Genomic DNA, 17,451 nt, shown 5'->3' on the forward strand with positions numbered 1-17,451 from the left:
ATGGTGGAGCGGATGTACTTGTACCGAGCAAGGAAGAGCCTGAACGGCAATGGTCACATTTTTTTACAGCAGTTGTAGTGCATAGGGTCTTCCTACTGTGTCAGCGCTGTAGTAAGTGAAGGCGAGGGGGGAAAGGAGAGCGGAAGAGGACAACGAATAGGATTTGCTCAAGACACCAGCGACTGGTGATAGGCACCACTTAGTCTGAGTGTATCATTGAATGTATCCTCTATATCTTAGTTCTCTGTCTTTTAGTTTTTTGTGCAGGATTGTAGAAGAATCACACTTGAACTAATTGTAACAATAATAAAGCAAGTGTTTAATCTCAATCAAAAAGGTATAAACATCTTGTTAAACAAGTTATCTAAATTAAACTCAAAAGTACAAATTCAACCAAGACAGTCTGCTTGGGATGTAAAACAAACAGTGATAAGCCTAATGTGTTTTAAAGAACAAAATTTACACATCTTTATTTGTTGTAAGATCACATAAACCAATCTTGTCTCCATTTTAGTTTAGCACACCACATTTCAACATAGTTTTCTCCTAGACCACACATGTTTTTTCACGGAGGGGAGATAGCCCCACTGAACACCAGGTCGACAGCTGCATGTAGGTTGCCCTGAGCCAGCTGTAAAGCTTGCAGATTGACAGCATCGTCTGTCAGGCCGAGCTCCCTCATCTGCTGCATTTGTTGCGCCAGCTGCGCTTGTCCCAGAGTCCCGGCGCCTCCCTCAGGAGCATCTGCCTCTGGCGCTGGTGTGCCAGGCTATGCAAACATGTGACAAATTATGAGTTTACTACATGAGTGCAAGCTGGTCTAGTGGTAGAGTGTGGGACTTTGGTTCCTGAGGTCAGTTCACAACACAATTAATTTGATATTTCACACTTACAAGAGGGCTTATTCAGAACTACTTCCTTCAGATAGTGTTTCCTTGTCGAGGCGACAACCTCTTTTCTTGAGTAGCCTAGTTAGTTGTGAATCCATCCTTCCTGTATACTGTAGAAGCCTAATATTCATGACCCAAGTGTTTTTCCTCTAAAAACCAAAAGAAGAGAATGTTTTAAAAAATCAAATCCAATAGGTCTACAGTTTATCCCAAACTGAGGTTAAAAATACATATCTAAACATCTATAATCCGAAAAAAACACCTCTAAAATTACTTGAAATAAAACCACATTTCTAACTTTTTTAACTCATGCTGAGGCAAATATCTCCTATTATTCCTGCAATTCTCCCCAAACAAACATCAATATAAACTGTTTTACCTGTCCCACAACACTGGCAATGGCCCTCTGCATAGCCTGGTTAAACATCTCCGAGGTGATTCCCCCTCCATCCTGAGACTGAAGAGCTCCAGGACTTGGGCCTGCAAGATAAATTGTTCATTTATCAATTGCCATTAGAATATTATGCACATTTTTTCCAAAAAAGAGGACAAGATTTAATAAGGATCTTTGTTATTTCAAACCAAGACAAATACTTTTTTAGTTTTAAGTCCATTATTTTTGGTTTAGTAAGATAATGTAATTGATTGTTGCATACATTTTGCAATCACGATTAGTAAACAAGTAATCACAATGTCTTGCTTGAACCACCATCTTGTGCGGACGTGCCAGTTTTTTTGTTTTGTTCTTGTTTTGACTACAACTGTTGTGGATTTACAGCTGTATGTGTTTGAGTATGTTGTTGTGTTTAAGATATTTTAACACCTGATGACGAAATGAGATTCCAGGCTCAGAAAATGTTGCAAGAAATTGTTTTTTTGCTTAACTTTATGGAATATCATCCTACAAATAATGTAGAGAAAATACACCCGACCACTCCATATAAGCCTCCATCTGCTGTTACAAATTATTTAAATTAATGCAGAATCATCCAACACTTAGCGGCAATATAACTCAAGCCCTTTGACTAAAAAAGTTAAATTCAAAAACTTGTATGCTGTCATTTCTTCTGATTCTGGTAAAACGTGTTCAATATATTGTCGTTAATTTATTTCCATCTTGTTTCATGTAACTATGGATTGTCTTCCTTGTTCGAGGCAAAATTCTGATCTACTCCGATTGCTGTGAAATTATGCTGACCTGGTATTTATCCAACCTCTACCTTAATCCCAAAATTAGGTCGGAAATTAATTTTGTCCTGTTCCGATCTATGGGATTGTTATAGTATCCTGATGACTTGCCATATTAAGGAGAACTTAAATTTTTATCAAAATAGCTTCAAGATAAACCTAAGGAATGCACTTACTGTTGGCGGATGCCAGGGCACTGGCCAGTTGGGCTGCAGTGATAGCGTGTCGGTTAGCAGGCTGGGAGTCAGATGACTGAAACATTGAAAATAGAACATGAAAAGTAAAGCGTTTTACACACCACCAAACTACTTTTCAACCACACAACCTTAATTCACGCCTGAAGCCAACTCTTTAACTTAATTTGATAGTCTTTAACCAAAACAAAAACAACTAGATTTTCACCTATTGGGTCTGATGATTATTGGAGTGTCCAATCAAAATCGATCAACACTACTAGTAAGTGTTAATATACATAGTTTCAAATGTTATTAGACATACTTTATTTACTTTTTGTGAAATTACTAACGTGTAGGCCTATTATGCTGATTAACATGCTGATTAACAAATTTTTGAAAAAATATTCACCACAATCTGTTTTAAAAAGTAACTTGGCTAACTTTCAAAAAATTACAAAAAAATCCAAACTGAACACTCACATTCCTTAAAACAGTGTAGCCACACTGTTTCAAACAAAAGGCCTGTTTTTTCAAATTTGTACCCATAGGGTTCTACCTGAGATGAGTCCATCTCCTCATCGTCGCTGAGCGCGTCCAGTGAGTATGAGTAGCCGGAGCTGGTGGTTGGCTGTGTAGTCGCAGAGGCTGTGATGGCCTCCTCGTGTACTGCCGCTGCGATGTGATTGGCCGCCTCCGCCAGAGCCGGGTGGAGTTCTACGATCCTTTGCAAATCATATGAAAAAATTAATATCAACAAAAAACATTGACGTCGGAATATATTTTCTATTATTAATTTTGTTTTTATTAAGTTTTTTTTCTTTTATTTTAAATGCATTTTGACACGTTATGTCAATACAATATGAAACCAAAAGAAAAACTAGGTGTCTTCTTCACTTGTGTAACAAAGAAGCAAAACAGTTGTTGTGTGCAATCATTAAAATCACTGCCATCCAAGCCGGACACAGTTTATTTCAAGTGGGCCCTACCACTTGCTAAGCCACACATTCGTAAGCTTAATATGGATTGCACATGTACGAGATTCAAATTCACAATTGTAGAAAGACCGAAATGTTACGCTCATCGGAGCAAAGCATTAGCCAACTTAGTAACCATGCCACCGTTGGCCGAACTGGACGAGTGCAATTTTAAAGATTATCAAAATTAGTCCTCCAAGTTTAGATTCAACGGACTATGTGATTCAGTGTCGATGGGGGAGCTGCTAGGGATAAGTTATAGTGTAGAGTATAGTAAGATATCTTGTTTGGCTTTGTAACTGGCTAAAATCAGCTGCTTCTCAGCCAAGAACAGCTGGGTTCAGTTTCAAAAGATCAAAAAGATACTTATTTTTCGGGGACAAATCGAGAACCTTTGTATTGTTAGCAACATTACCTGCGGACAGTGTCGATGTCACCCATACGGACTAGGAGCTCGGAGTCTTGTATCATGGAGATGGCTACAGGGTCTTGGCTGAGACCTGGCGTGATCTGTACGATGTTGTCTAGTATGTCCGGGCGACTCAGTTTCTAGACAAAGTCCAAAAAAGGTTAGTTTTTGTAGATTCTGTAATAAATGTAGTAGGTACCAGTACACTATTCTTTATCTCTGTAAGTAAAATTTAACCAAGAATGGCCTTAATACCTTCAACTACACATAGGTACCCAAAGAATCACAGTCCCCTAAACTTTTAGTAAGCGAGAGTTGACTACTGAACTGTGCATGGAATGATAACACTTCTTTATGCAATAATATGGTTAAATACTGGATACTTGTAGGAGCAAAATTTCATATACCATATTCCTATATTTCTACATGTACAGGGGTGGTTAAAAGTCTACAAGACGGCTTAATATTTTTTTAACCATTACAGATACAAGTTGGTACCCTGTTGCTACTAGCCATAAAACACTATTTTACTATAACTTCAATGTGGGACGGCCCACAAGGAGTCGAAAGCAAATCTGAAATAGAAGCGTAGGTTGATATGCTCATTGGTCAGTATTCGACATGTCCAGTCACCTGTTTCCAGACATGCACTTTGTCGAGCAGTTTTGTGATAACACGGCCTCACGTGATTGGTCAGATTTTCAAATATTGAAGAGTGGGAGAGACGCTATGATATTTGTAACGACTAAATCCAGTTCCGCTTATGTCTTCACCGTGGCAACTCCCGTGTACTCGCGGTTAATATTGCATTACGCATTTCTTGCACGTGGTCTCTTTACCAGTGTTTTATAATTTACCCTCGTTCCCGCTTTATTCAGCGTCCGTCTGACAAAGTGTTTTATCATCCAGTTCACCGCACTATTCTCAATTTAAATACCTCAAGACGCCAGTTTTTATAAGCTATTTCTCACTTTTCATGTTAAATTTCATGTTATTTCAAGAAACATCAAGCTCCAGTTTAAAGTCTTAAATCATTTTTACTTTGCATTTCAATTTGCTAATTTTAAGATTTATTATTTTTGTGCAAGGCATAAAGAACAGTGCCAAGTGTAAATATTTTTATTTTCATTTTTAATTCAAATATCACACGAATAAAGTGGTAAAACCTCAAGAGGAAGTGATGTTTTATTTAATTTTAAATGCTAGAGAATAGCTTTTTTACTCCTTAATGCTTATCTACATCAACTCTGCACATCATCATCTCTACATACGACCAACATCCTCTCATCGTCCCCTACAGAAGGCGCCTTCTTCCCCCAGCAGTGAGGCCCTAACTCCCCTATGCTGCCATCTCTCTCATCGACAGGATCTTCACACCTCTACGACTGCACTTCTTCAGCTTCAATAACACCTACACTCAGTAAAATTGGAAATCAGGTACTCTCAGCGTTTCATTATAATATATTTTATTCATGTCACAAGAGTGTTTTAAATGTTTGTTTTCTTTACAGGACTTTCACTTTTTAATATCTTTGAAAAATCCTAATTCCAGCATTTATGCTGTAGTAGTCAAGCGCTGTACAGTTAACATAGCCCGCACCTTGCGTCACTATTTCAAAATTTAAGATGGTCTCTGCTCTTATAAATTGGAAGTACGCAAAGTACCGTTCATCTTGGTCCTTCGAGCCGGATCTTGGGTTTATCAGTGCTAAATAAAAGCAAAACCTTGTCTTTGACCCTTCAAGAAAGTGTTTAAAACTCTTGTGAAGCTTATTTACTGACAAACTCTCTCAAACTGTTTTTTAGTTAAATTCAATACCTGATTTTCCAGCAAGAACTAAAACTAAGAATGAGATAGTATGAAGATTATAATATAATAACTTTTCTGTTTACAAAAGGCAAAATCAAGCTTTGTTACATAACTCAAATCAATTGATTTTTTACTTTTGTAGCTATTTTATTTTGTTAGCTAGCAGTGTTCACATTTCAATTAATTATACTGTAAAAGCTAATCATGAAGTTCGTAACTTTTAAACGACAGTCTACATTAATTAAAAATAGACTTCAAAAGTTATTGGAGCATGCAACTACTCTCTCTGAACTAAACCCATTTGAAGAAAAACATAAACAAAGGGCGTTATCTCTCAACGAGGATACTTCTGCAAAACAAGTTGAATACAATAAGATACGGGATAATGTACTTAATACTCCTGGTTCCACCACAGATGCTGAGGAAACCGAACTTTCAAGTATTGACTTTACTATAAGTGATTTATTTCTTGATATTTTAACTATTTTAAGGCCACTTCTCCCTCAAAGTGCTGAGGAAAGCTTTAGTGAACATAATACAACCTCAAATTCGTTGAATCCAAACCAATCTAATGTCAGGCTTCCCAAGATACAGTTAAAAACATTTTCTGGTGACATATCTCAATGGATAGCCTTTAATAATGTTTTTGAGGTGACTGTACATAGGAATAAATCGCTCACAAACATTGAAAAATTCCAATATCTTTTGTCTTGTCTCTCAAGCGAGCCTTTTAATTTAATTAAGGCTCTTCCTCTCACTAATGACAATTATGACATCGCGTATGACACGCTAGTTAAGCGGTATCACAATCCTAGGATCTTAAAGTCGCTTCACATAAATCATATCATTGATATGCCTAATTGCACTGACACACGTTCTAATCAATTAAGGCATTTTATCTCTCAATTTAATGAGCACAGCTCCGCTCTAGCCAGTCTGAATGTAAACATACATGATGATAATCCAGTTCTCATGACTTTGTTGTTGCGTAAATTTGACATAAAAATACGCACTAGTTTTGAAACTAAACGTCAAAACTCCCAGGAACTTCCCACGCCTAAGGAATTTATTGAATTTCTCAAAAGTGAATGTGCTTTTATGGAAAATGCTCATTTAATTCATTCGCAGAATGTGCGTCACAATGCACAAAATGTCAGCAATGTAAAGCCGAAACCTGGGTTTTCCCGCATTAAAGATGTATCTCTCACCACTCATAACACAAATAACAATATATTGTGTTCATTCTGTAGTCACAATCATGTGATCTATTCCTGCAATGATTTTGCTAGGCTAAGTCCTTCAGAGCGATATAATTTTGTTAAGTCGCATGACTTATGTGTTAACTGCTTAGGTAAGCATAAATTCAACGAATGTGCCAGCAAGAGTACTTGTCGTACTTGTAATAAAAGACACCATACGCTTTTACATTTAAATGTAGCCAGGTCTAATAACACAGTTCCATCAAACAGTAGACAGACTGTAGCAATCTACAAAGATAACGAAGCGGACAGTATTCGCAAAGCTAGGAATAAAACCAGTTCCGGCTTCCCCCCTCACCCCTCTCCACTATCAGCTGACGGCAACAATGACTCGCAGACCGTCTGCACCGCAAATAGTAACAATGAATTGTTTACTACACTTTTGGGCACTGCGCTCGTGAAACTGACTTCTACTGAAGGAAACACAATGGTTGTTAGAGCACTTGTGGACAGTGCTTCCACTTGTACATTTATTAACACGGACATTGTGAATAAATTGCAGCTAAAGCTAAAGCATTCTAAACAATCCTGCCAAGTAAATGGTATTTCCGCTACTCCTGTTAGCACCAAAGGTGTAACAAATGTAAATATTCTCACGCTTGATAACAAACAAGTTTCTACTAACCATCCAGTGTTAGTTTTGAGTAAGATAACCTCAGACATGCCTTCAGCACTTATTAACGACAATGTTATTAAAAGTGTGGCTAATTTCAAACTCGCTGACCCTCACTTCTATAAGAGCGGTCCTATTCAAATGCTCATTGGAGCTGACCTTTTCATGGAAATAATAAAGCTGAATAAATATAGCTTAGGTGAGAACATGCCTCATGCTCTGGACACTGAATTTGGTTTTATTGTTTTCGGCAAAACTCCTGTAGCCACGGACTGTAAAAACACGCTAGCTGTTAATCACATTATACTTCATTGCCTGCAAGAGGATAATTTAAGTAAATTGATTTCTAATTTTTGGTCTTTGGAACAGCCTCCCGCACCCTCTAAACTCACAGAGGAAGATATTAAATGTGAACAACACTTTTCTGAAACTTACTGCCGCAACCCTGAGACAGGAAAATATTCTGTCAAACTTCCGTTCAAGGAAAATCCCGCAAAGTTAGGGGACTCATCTTTCAATGCTAAAAGGCGTTTTTTATCGCTTGAGCGTAAACTTAATACTCAACCTGAGTTTAAGCAATTGTATTCTGATTTTATGAGTGATTATGATAGTACAGGCCACATGTCATTGTTTACAGATTCTATTCCTGACAAGCCGCATTATTTTTTACCGCACCACGGTGTTTTTAAAGCTTCCAGTTCCAGTACTCGCTTAAGAGTGGTTTTTGATGCAAGTGCAAAAACAACGACTGGTTTATCACTTAATGACGTTATTCATGTAGGCCCAAAACTGCATAATGACATAGCTACAATTATAACGAATTTCAGGCGTTATAAATATGTATTCACTACTGATGTAAAACAGATGTTTCGTTCAATCGAACTCGACAAGGACGACCGCCGTTATCAGTTTATCTATTGGAGAGACGATCCACAAAAGAAGCTTTCTATTTATCAGCTAAATACTGTCACCTACGGTATGTCAAGTAGTCCCTACTTAGCTAATAGGGTAATTTTACAATTAACTCAGGATGAGGAAGTTAATTTCCCTGCCTCTTCTCAGGTTTTAAGGAATCACATTTATGTAGATGACGTCGCCCTCGGCGCTGACACAATAGAAGATGCCTTGCTCCTTCAAAATGATATAAAATCAATTCTCGCTAAAGGTGGTTTTCAATTACGAAAATGGACAGCAAATCATGATGCTCTACTCAAGGACATTCCAAGCGAGTTTCATGAAAAACCTGTAGTTTTTCGCACTCCAGACCAACCACTGATTAGCATCTTAGGATTACAGTGGATTTCAAGCTCTGATTGTTTTACTTATAAAATAAATATTTCCCAGTCTGAAACGTATACAAAACGAATTGTGTTATCTGACATTGCAAAGATATTTGACCCGTGCGGATTCTTATCTCCTGTGGTGATATGGGCAAAAATATTTATCCAAACATTGTGGACAAGAGGACTTCAATGGGACACCCCCCTCCCCTCAGACCTATTGCGGCAATGGAAGTTGTTTACAGAACAGTTATATTTACTTGAAAATATAATGTTGCCTCGACATTTTAGAATGTCCAATTCAAGTGACATACAATTGCACGGGTTTTGTGATGCCAGTGAGCTTGCTTTCTCAGCCTGTGTTTATTTACGTGTTACTGACTCCGACCATAACACGCATATTTCACTAATTGTCGCCAAAACCAGAGTAGCGCCTCTTAAGCGTATTTCTCTTCCCAGACTCGAATTGTGCGGGGCGCATTTACTCGCCCAATTAATGCATTTTTGTTCAAATAATTTCTTATCCAAACAAGTGCCACTTACTTCCATTCACGCCTGGACGGATTCTACTGTAACTTTAAATTGGATTTGTACCCAACCATACAAGTTAAAAACGTATGTAGCCAATAGAGTATCTCAAATACAAGAATGGATTCCCGCTACAGCTTGGTCACACGTCTCATCTAACCAGAACCCAGCTGATTGTGCTTCTCGCGGAATATTTCCGCAGGATATTATTTCTCACAAACTCTGGTGGTCAGGACCGCAATGGCTCTTATCAGATCAAGATAACTGGCCTAAAACTCTGAATAAAGAAATCGATCCCTCAGAAATTCCTGAGCTCAAAATAACACATAACAATACACTTGTTACTTCCTTACATTGTAAACTTGACCAAGATTTTTTGTCTAAATATTCCTCCTGGAGTAAACTTGTGCGTGTAATCGCCTTTGTTCTTCGCTTTATACACAATGCACGACATCCAGCTTCCAAACTAAGCGAAAATCTATCTTCATATGAGCTTCAAAATTCTGTAATTAAAATATGCAGAATAGTTCAAATCAATGATCTTAACTCTGAAATTGAAAGTTTAAAGAACAATAAAATGTGTTCTAACAAACTGAAACATCTCTCGCCTTTCATAGATGAAAGTGATTTGATAAGAGTGGGAGGTAGGCTTAAAAACGCAAAAATAAGCTCTAACGCCAAACACCCGATTCTACTTCCTAAATCTCATAAGATTTCTTCATTGATAGTGGATTATTTTCACTTAAAATACCTACACGCTGGACCTCAGCTTCTTCAGTCACTCATCTCTCAACACTACTGGATATTAGCAGCTAGGAGTTTAATTCGTTCTCGAGTACATAAATGCCTAATTTGCTTCCGCCACAAGCCGAGAACTATTTGTCCTCTCATGGGAAACCTACCTGAAGCCCGAGTTAACCCTTCGTTTTGCTTCAAAACATCTGGATTAGACTTCGCGGGACCGTTTGAAGTAAAAATTCACACCTTACGAAGAGCCCAGATTGTAAAATGCTACATATGTTTATTTGTATGCTTCGCCACTAAGGCAATTCATATCGAGGTAGTCTCAGATTTATCTACGGATACATTCATCGCTGCGCTCACACGCTTTATCTCTAGAAGAGGCGTACCAAGTGATTTGTACCTTGATAACGCTACAAACTTCGTAGGAGCTTCCAATCATCTCAACAAAGTTATAAAAACTTTAATTCAAAATGAATCGACTAAGAGCAAGTTACACGACCTGTCTTCTGAGTATTCTATAAAATTTCATTTTATCCCCCCTTCAGCCCCGCATCAAGGTGGTATTTGGGAGAGTGGTGTGAAGAGTATGAAAACACACCTAAAAAAGGTTATTGGTAACAGAATATTAACACAGGAAGAATTTCAAACTGTGTGTACTCGCATCGAAGCGATACTTAACTCGAGGCCGCTTTGTCCCTTATCAACCGACCCATCTGAGATAGAGGTGTTGACACCTGGGCACTTCCTTATCGGCCGACCAATGGTTGCTCTGCCGGAATTAAATTATGAAGAATTGCCTTTAAACCGTCTGAAAAGGTGGCAAGCAGTGCAATCTATTACTCAGCAGCTCTGGAAGCGGTGGAAAATAGAATATCTGCACACTCTTCAGCAAAGAGCTAAATGGGTTACTCATCACCCCAACCTCGAAATCAACGATTTGGTGTTACTCCACGGCAACTCACCTCCTCAGTCTTGGCCGCTAGGAAGGATAATCGCTACTCATCCCGGCACTGACGGTGTGACTAGAGTCGTCACTGTGCGGACCAGCAACGGAGTCTTCAAACGTCCGGTTGTAAAGGTGTCACCTTTACCCAAATGAAGAACAGTTCTCTCAAAATAAATTTATCTAGTTTCAAAGAAGTGATCACATTTTATTTTTGACAGTTTTAAATTTTGTTTGTCATCAAATTGGAGCTTTAACAAACTTTAACTCATTTTTTTTTTGCGAATCTCTGTGCGATTCACGGGGCCCGGTATGGTCAGTATTCGACATGTCCAGTCACCTGTTTCCAGACATGCACTTTGTCGAGCAGTTTTGTGATAACACGGCCTCACGTGATTGGTCAGATTTTCAAATATTGAAGAGTGGGAGAGACGCTATGATATTTGTAACGACTAAATCCAGTTCCGCTTATGTCTTCACCGTGGCAACTCCCGTGTACTCGCGGTTAATATTGCATTACGCATTTCTTGCACGTGGTCTCTTTACCAGTGTTTTATAATTTACCCTCGTTCCCGCTTTATTCAGCGTCCGTCTGACAAAGTGTTTTATCATCCAGTTCACCGCACTATTCTCAATTTAAATACCTCAAGACGCCAGTTTTTATAAGCTATTTCTCACTTTTCATGTTAAATTTCATGTTATTTCAAGAAACATCAAGCTCCAGTTTAAAGTCTTAAATCATTTTTACTTTGCATTTCAATTTGCTAATTTTAAGATTTATTATTTTTGTGCAAGGCATAAAGAACAGTGCCAAGTGTAAATATTTTTATTTTCATTTTTAATTCAAATATCACACGAATAAAGTGGTAAAACCTCAAGAGGAAGTGATGTTTTATTTAATTTTAAATGCTAGAGAATAGCTTTTTTACTCCTTAATGTTTATCTACATCAACTCTGCACATCATCATCTCTACATACGACCAACATCCTCTCATCGTCCCCTACAGAAGGCGCCTTCTTCCCCCAGCAGTGAGGCCCTAACTCCCCTATGCTGCCATCTCTCTCATCGACAGGATCTTCACACCTCTACGACTGCACTTCTTCAGCTTCAATAACACCTACACTCAGTAAAATTGGAAATCAGGTACTCTCAGCGTTTCATTATAATATATTTTATTCATGTCACAAGAGTGTTTTAAATGTTTGATTTCTTTACAGGACTTTCACTTTTTAATATCTTTCTAAAATCCTAATTCCAGCATTTATGCTGTAGTAGTCAAGCGCTGTACAGTTAACATAGCCCGCACCTTGTGTCACTATTTCAAAATTTAAGATGGTCTCTGCTCTTATAAATTGGAAGTACGCAAAGTACCGTTCACACCGTTCACAAATTAAAAGTCTTTTTTAGTAGAATAGAATGCTGCAAATCTGAACTCAAACAAACAACCATTACAGCTATTCAAAGATGCATTGAATTTGCATCGTTATTATACGCTACCTCCTCGGGGCTGGAAGTTGGAAGAAAATCATAAACGTATGCATAGGTCGATATGCATATCAAATTAAAGGTCATAATTATTAGAATACAATACCACACATTTAGGCTCAAAAGAAAGACTGAGTAAAAAATGGCAGCCGTTCAAAGATTCAAAATGGCAGATTCAAGATATCTTTGAACAGCTGCCAATTTTGACAAGGTTGTTCGTTTAAGTTCAAATTTGCAGCATTTTTTTATCCTACTAATAAAAACCTTTAATTTTATGTGCATATCAACCTATGCTTCTATTTTAGATTTTCTTCCGACTCCTTGTAGGCTGTCCTCCTGAAGTGTTAGCGGCTCGTTAAAAATTGTGATTAATTTATTTTAATGATGAGTTGTAGTGAAATGGTGTTTTATGCCCAGTAACAGTGTACCAACTTGTATAGCTCCATCTGTAACGGTTAACAAAATATTAAGCCGTCCCAGGACTTTTCACCACCCCTGTATAAATCCATCAAAACAAACTGTCTTCTATGGAGAAATTTATTTAAAAACATACTTCTCTTTTCTGTAGACTGCATTATTATGTTTTGATGGGATTTTTTTAGTTTAAAATTGCCTAGGACCTAAGCACAAACCATCTCTGCATAGCATACATAATGTATGGTAAACATCAAATCTTATCTTTACCTGAAGCGAGCTCCTGTAGGATGGGTTCATTGTTAAAGCTCTGAAGGCCATGACCAAATTTTGTATGTCAACTTCTGACATTGTTTGAGTTGGTTTAGGAAGTTCTGAAAGTTGTTGACAGCAAAATTAATAAAACTCAACCAAACAAACACTACTTAAAACATTACTCAACCTAATCACTATGATCTTCATCCCAAAACAAATATTTTTACATTAATGCAACACAAACCCCACTGATAACTTAACATGTAGGCCTAAGTAACTGAAGTTTAATTTAAGGTAGGCTATACACTGCCATGTTTCGAATATATTTATGTGTTGAAAGCATTTACAGTTTGAGTGCAGTAGTTTTTTTCTGTCCTAGGACGCAAAGCACAAGTCCAGAATTCTTTTTTATCACATTACTTCACTTTAGGCTAGGCCTAGGGGTTGCGGCATTATCACGCAAATAAAATCCATTGGTGATGTGGCGAGATTTGAAAACAGGACCTCAGAGACCAAAGTCCTGTTTTTATTAACATAAAACTGTTTTTATTAGCCTAACATAAAACTTGTTTTTATTAACATTTAAATGGAACTGTTGAAAAAACTGCCTAGCCAGCTGTTACGGCAATTAGTATACATATTCAGGCCAGTGACGTAATTGTTTATTTTTATGATTTAAGCTGTTTATTTTCCAATATACATGTAACATTCTGTTCCTATTGATATTACTATTTATATGATGGGGTCATACAAACTTAATCCAATTCATCCAGCTAGATCTACACCTTTATGTCAAATTTAATCAAAGTCAGACCAAAATTGCTTGAGTAATCACGTTCACATATACATAAAAACATATATAGCCTAAATGAAAACAGCATCTGTTCAATTTCATATACTGTACTACATTTGCATGTAGGCTATATGAATATACATGTATATGAAATCGAACTGATGGTGTTTTTAGGCCTCTGGGGACATCGAAATGAAACAGTAAATTGGACCCAGGTCTAGGTCTTACCATTCCCCCTGCAGTAATTGTCCTGTAGGAAAATTTGCTAATAAGCTGCAAGATATTGTTGTTAACTTAAGATTTACATCAAATTGATTTCACATTCAGCTACCAAATTCATTAAGCAATTTTTTATGTGTGTTTATTTATAATTTGAAATGAAAGTGTGCTGCTGCCACTTTATTATATAACTCTTTCCAATTTAAAATGGCTATTCATAACTTAGTTTACTTATTTATTTATTTATTTTTACGGCAAACACCATTTTTACAATCGTTTTACATTGTGATACATGCGACAAGATGCTTATTACATGCTGATAAATGTTGTACAGATACATCAGTGATACATGCAAAGATTAAAATGAAAATATGAAAAACGTGTTCAATGAAAATGACATGCAGTTGTCATAACAAGTGAAGAGTGAAAGTTGAATTAATTAGGTAATCATAATAATTAAGTAACATGCTCAGCGAATAACAGACTACCAACTATAGATAACAGACTACCAACTATAGATAACAATAACAAATAAAATATATAGCATGCTTGGCGATAAATAATCTATAACTAGGTAACAATAATAATTGGCAACAATACTGGCGATGCTGATAGATGCAATACGGAAACGAGTAATAGTGATAACAATATAACAGACTAGAAATAGATAACAGTGATAATGAATGAAGTAGGCAACACTGATGAACTTTACGTTGAATTGATCTTTCTGGTTTAAAAAGTAAAAACTGACAAATCAAAAGGAAATAGTTATCCTACCCATCAGCATATCCTAGCAAGACCAAACATCAAACCACAGACAAAAATTGGCACATCCACAGAAATTATAGTGATCTACTAGAAAGTATGGTATGTATTAAAATGGGTAGTTAGTCAACTTTTAACCAACAAGTAGGCTAATTAAAAATGTAATTTTTATTTACCTTTTGCCTTTTTCTTTAATACATGGATCATAACACCGGACTTTATTCCACAAGCATGTAAAGTGGAGTCGTCATCAAGAATGTTCCCACAGTAAACTAGTTCTGGAATCAAAAATATTTCAAAATCATAAGCATGCAATGGGTTTTTAATGAAAATATTTTATACATTGTAGGCTTATTGCAAGGTAGGCCTAAGCAATTACAGACACAATTAAAATGTTTGATGATAAGACGCAAAGTTTTAATACTAGGCCAATCTTACAAGACAATAAGTATTTAGCCTATTTATTGTAGTTGTCAGCTAATATGTTTCAATTCATTAATATCGATATATCGGATCGTAATTTAAAAATATCGATATAATTTAAGTTAGGCTATCAAGAAAAAAATCATCGATAATAATGAATATTCCCTTTAAACAGGAAAGTAGCCTACTGACTTTTCTTATCTGTAGTCAAATGGGATTTTAAAATGTTATAGAAGTTACATTATGTTGAGTTAGGTTTGGTTGGAACAGTTTTAATTTACCTTAATGTAAATCAGTACCTACTAAGTTTGTTTTAACATGTCGTCTGTTGTGGTTAAAGTGTAAGTGTTTGATTTGCATCATATCAGAGCTTTGGGGTACGGTTTCTTAACTGGGATACGCTAATAACTTATCGATTGAAAATATAGATTCGATTAGTACATTCATTCATTTTTTTAACTAGGTAACGTAGGTCATTTTTGAACCTATATCAATTATAAAATGAAACTGTTATATAACCTAATCAAACTTGCTGATAGTAAAATAGTAGGCTTAATAAGCCTAGACTACTATTTACACCAAAATACTACAGTATTTGTATTTATAAGACAAAACATTACATCATTTACTAAACAGTAGTCTACCTATATAAAATAGTATACAATATATGAACCCCAGCTTTGCTCAAAACAGACCTTACCCTCTTCAAGTATTAGTCACCGCACAAACTTGGACTTGCCCTAACCACCACCATAAGTGAACTTGGTGAATGTAACTTGAAAACGTAGCCTTTGATTTTATTTTTCGGCCATTTAAGTAAACACTTTCCAACAAAACTTATTGCATTCTCGGATTCAGTGTGAAAAAAACTGTAAGTATACGTAGGCCTACAAAAGCTACATTTTTTATTGGTGAACTCTTAGCCTAATTCCACTTTTACCAGTAACCCACTAACTTAAGTTACACCCTAAGAGGGTCCCTCCCTAATCCTTAGCACCTCTTACAACTGAATTGTAATCCTCAAAACTGGATACTGGATAGCAATTACTGAACCATACTTAGAAGGCGGTTTTCATCTAACAACGTGGTAAATTTAGTTTACCATCCCCATCAGAACACCCCATCACATATCAAAGTAACTTGACGCAATGTTGAGTAGGTACACCTCCTGAACCCCATAAAGCCCCAAATTACATGGACTCACTAAACACTTTACAGAATTTTAGACAAATTCAATGCCATCCTAGGATTAGAATAAATTAACTTAAACGCAGAGGATACGCGTCCGGTAACCGAACATGGATTAGGCGTCCTGCAGTTACGTCACCGAGTTGTGGGGGCCCGGAACACCACTACCTCAACGATACGATGAACATTCATCGGTGTTTGTGGTGTGGATAGAGTACCCGGCTGATGTACAAGAGGAGTCTCGATCGAATCCCATCGGTGACACTAACTTTTTGTCAAAGATTTTGCTTAGAAGGCCATTTCTTCTTAACTGTATATATTTCGTTATAATTGCAGGCATTTATAATTTTATTTTATGAGCAGAATCTAACCTTCATTCGATTTTTTCTATTTATCAACAAGTTTGTTTACAGTAGTTATGTAGGTTAGGTTATGACAGTAACTGCCGGATCCCTAATCCACGTCCGCTGCCTAAATTAAAATGATAAAATATTGTTTTAGTATTCCTAGAACTTACCTAAACTCTCTTTAGGGAGGTTGGCCTTTTCTGATACATCTATTTTAAATTTTTCAACTTTAGTTTGGAGGTCCACTTCATCCACCTTAACTCTTTGAAAATCAAACAGAGATAACCGTATTCCCAAAACAACATTTGCCATATTTCCTAAATATGCCTGTTTCACTGGAAGTGAACGTGTTTTATTTTTCTACCTTTTTCCTAGTTCAGGGAATGCAATAAGTTAAAGTTTTGTTTGAAGTAAAAATTAAAACGTCTTGTATTTGTTGTTGTGTTAATGTATTAAGAAATGTTTGATATTTTTAGCAATGAAAATAGAACTAGATACACTTAACCTTGACGACAGCACTGTTTTTGTTTTGATAAAACTAACGATAAAAAGATAGATGAGATGAAGTATGATAAATACAAAATACAATACTACTGTGATTGAAAAATTGTTGACAGTGACAGTCTGACACTGACAGTCGACAGTCTAGAAGACAATCCACAATCATCTAATTATTTTTGACTTGCAATTGTATGAAAAAGAAAACAGGCTCTAATGACAGCCATGGAGCCACGCGTCTTGCTAGGA

At 36.6% G+C, this 17,451-nt stretch overlaps 1 protein-coding gene across 1 annotated transcript; it reads right to left on the minus strand.

Annotated features, from left to right (window-relative positions):
• Positions 1-292: 292 nt before the first annotated feature.
• LOC129002950 (ubiquitin-like protein 7) lies at positions 293-17,251 on the minus strand. The gene is made up of 8 exons (XM_054431088.1): positions 16,875-17,251; positions 14,923-15,024; positions 12,985-13,088; positions 3,644-3,777; positions 2,811-2,976; positions 2,255-2,330; positions 1,270-1,370; positions 293-769 (listed from the first exon to the last, which is right to left on the minus strand). The coding sequence occupies exons 1-8, from the start codon at positions 17,014-17,016 to the stop codon at positions 566-568; spliced, it is 1,029 nt and encodes a 342-aa protein (XP_054287063.1). The 5' UTR covers positions 17,017-17,251; the 3' UTR covers positions 293-565.
• Between the last annotated feature and the right edge of the window lie 200 nt (positions 17,252-17,451).

Source organism: Macrosteles quadrilineatus, unplaced genomic scaffold (genome assembly GCF_028750875.1).
Source record: "Macrosteles quadrilineatus isolate MER2022 unplaced genomic scaffold, UCM_ALF_1.0 Scaffold_9__3_contigs__length_116548681, whole genome shotgun sequence".
NCBI classification, from domain to species: Eukaryota; Metazoa; Arthropoda; class Insecta; order Hemiptera; family Cicadellidae; genus Macrosteles; species Macrosteles quadrilineatus.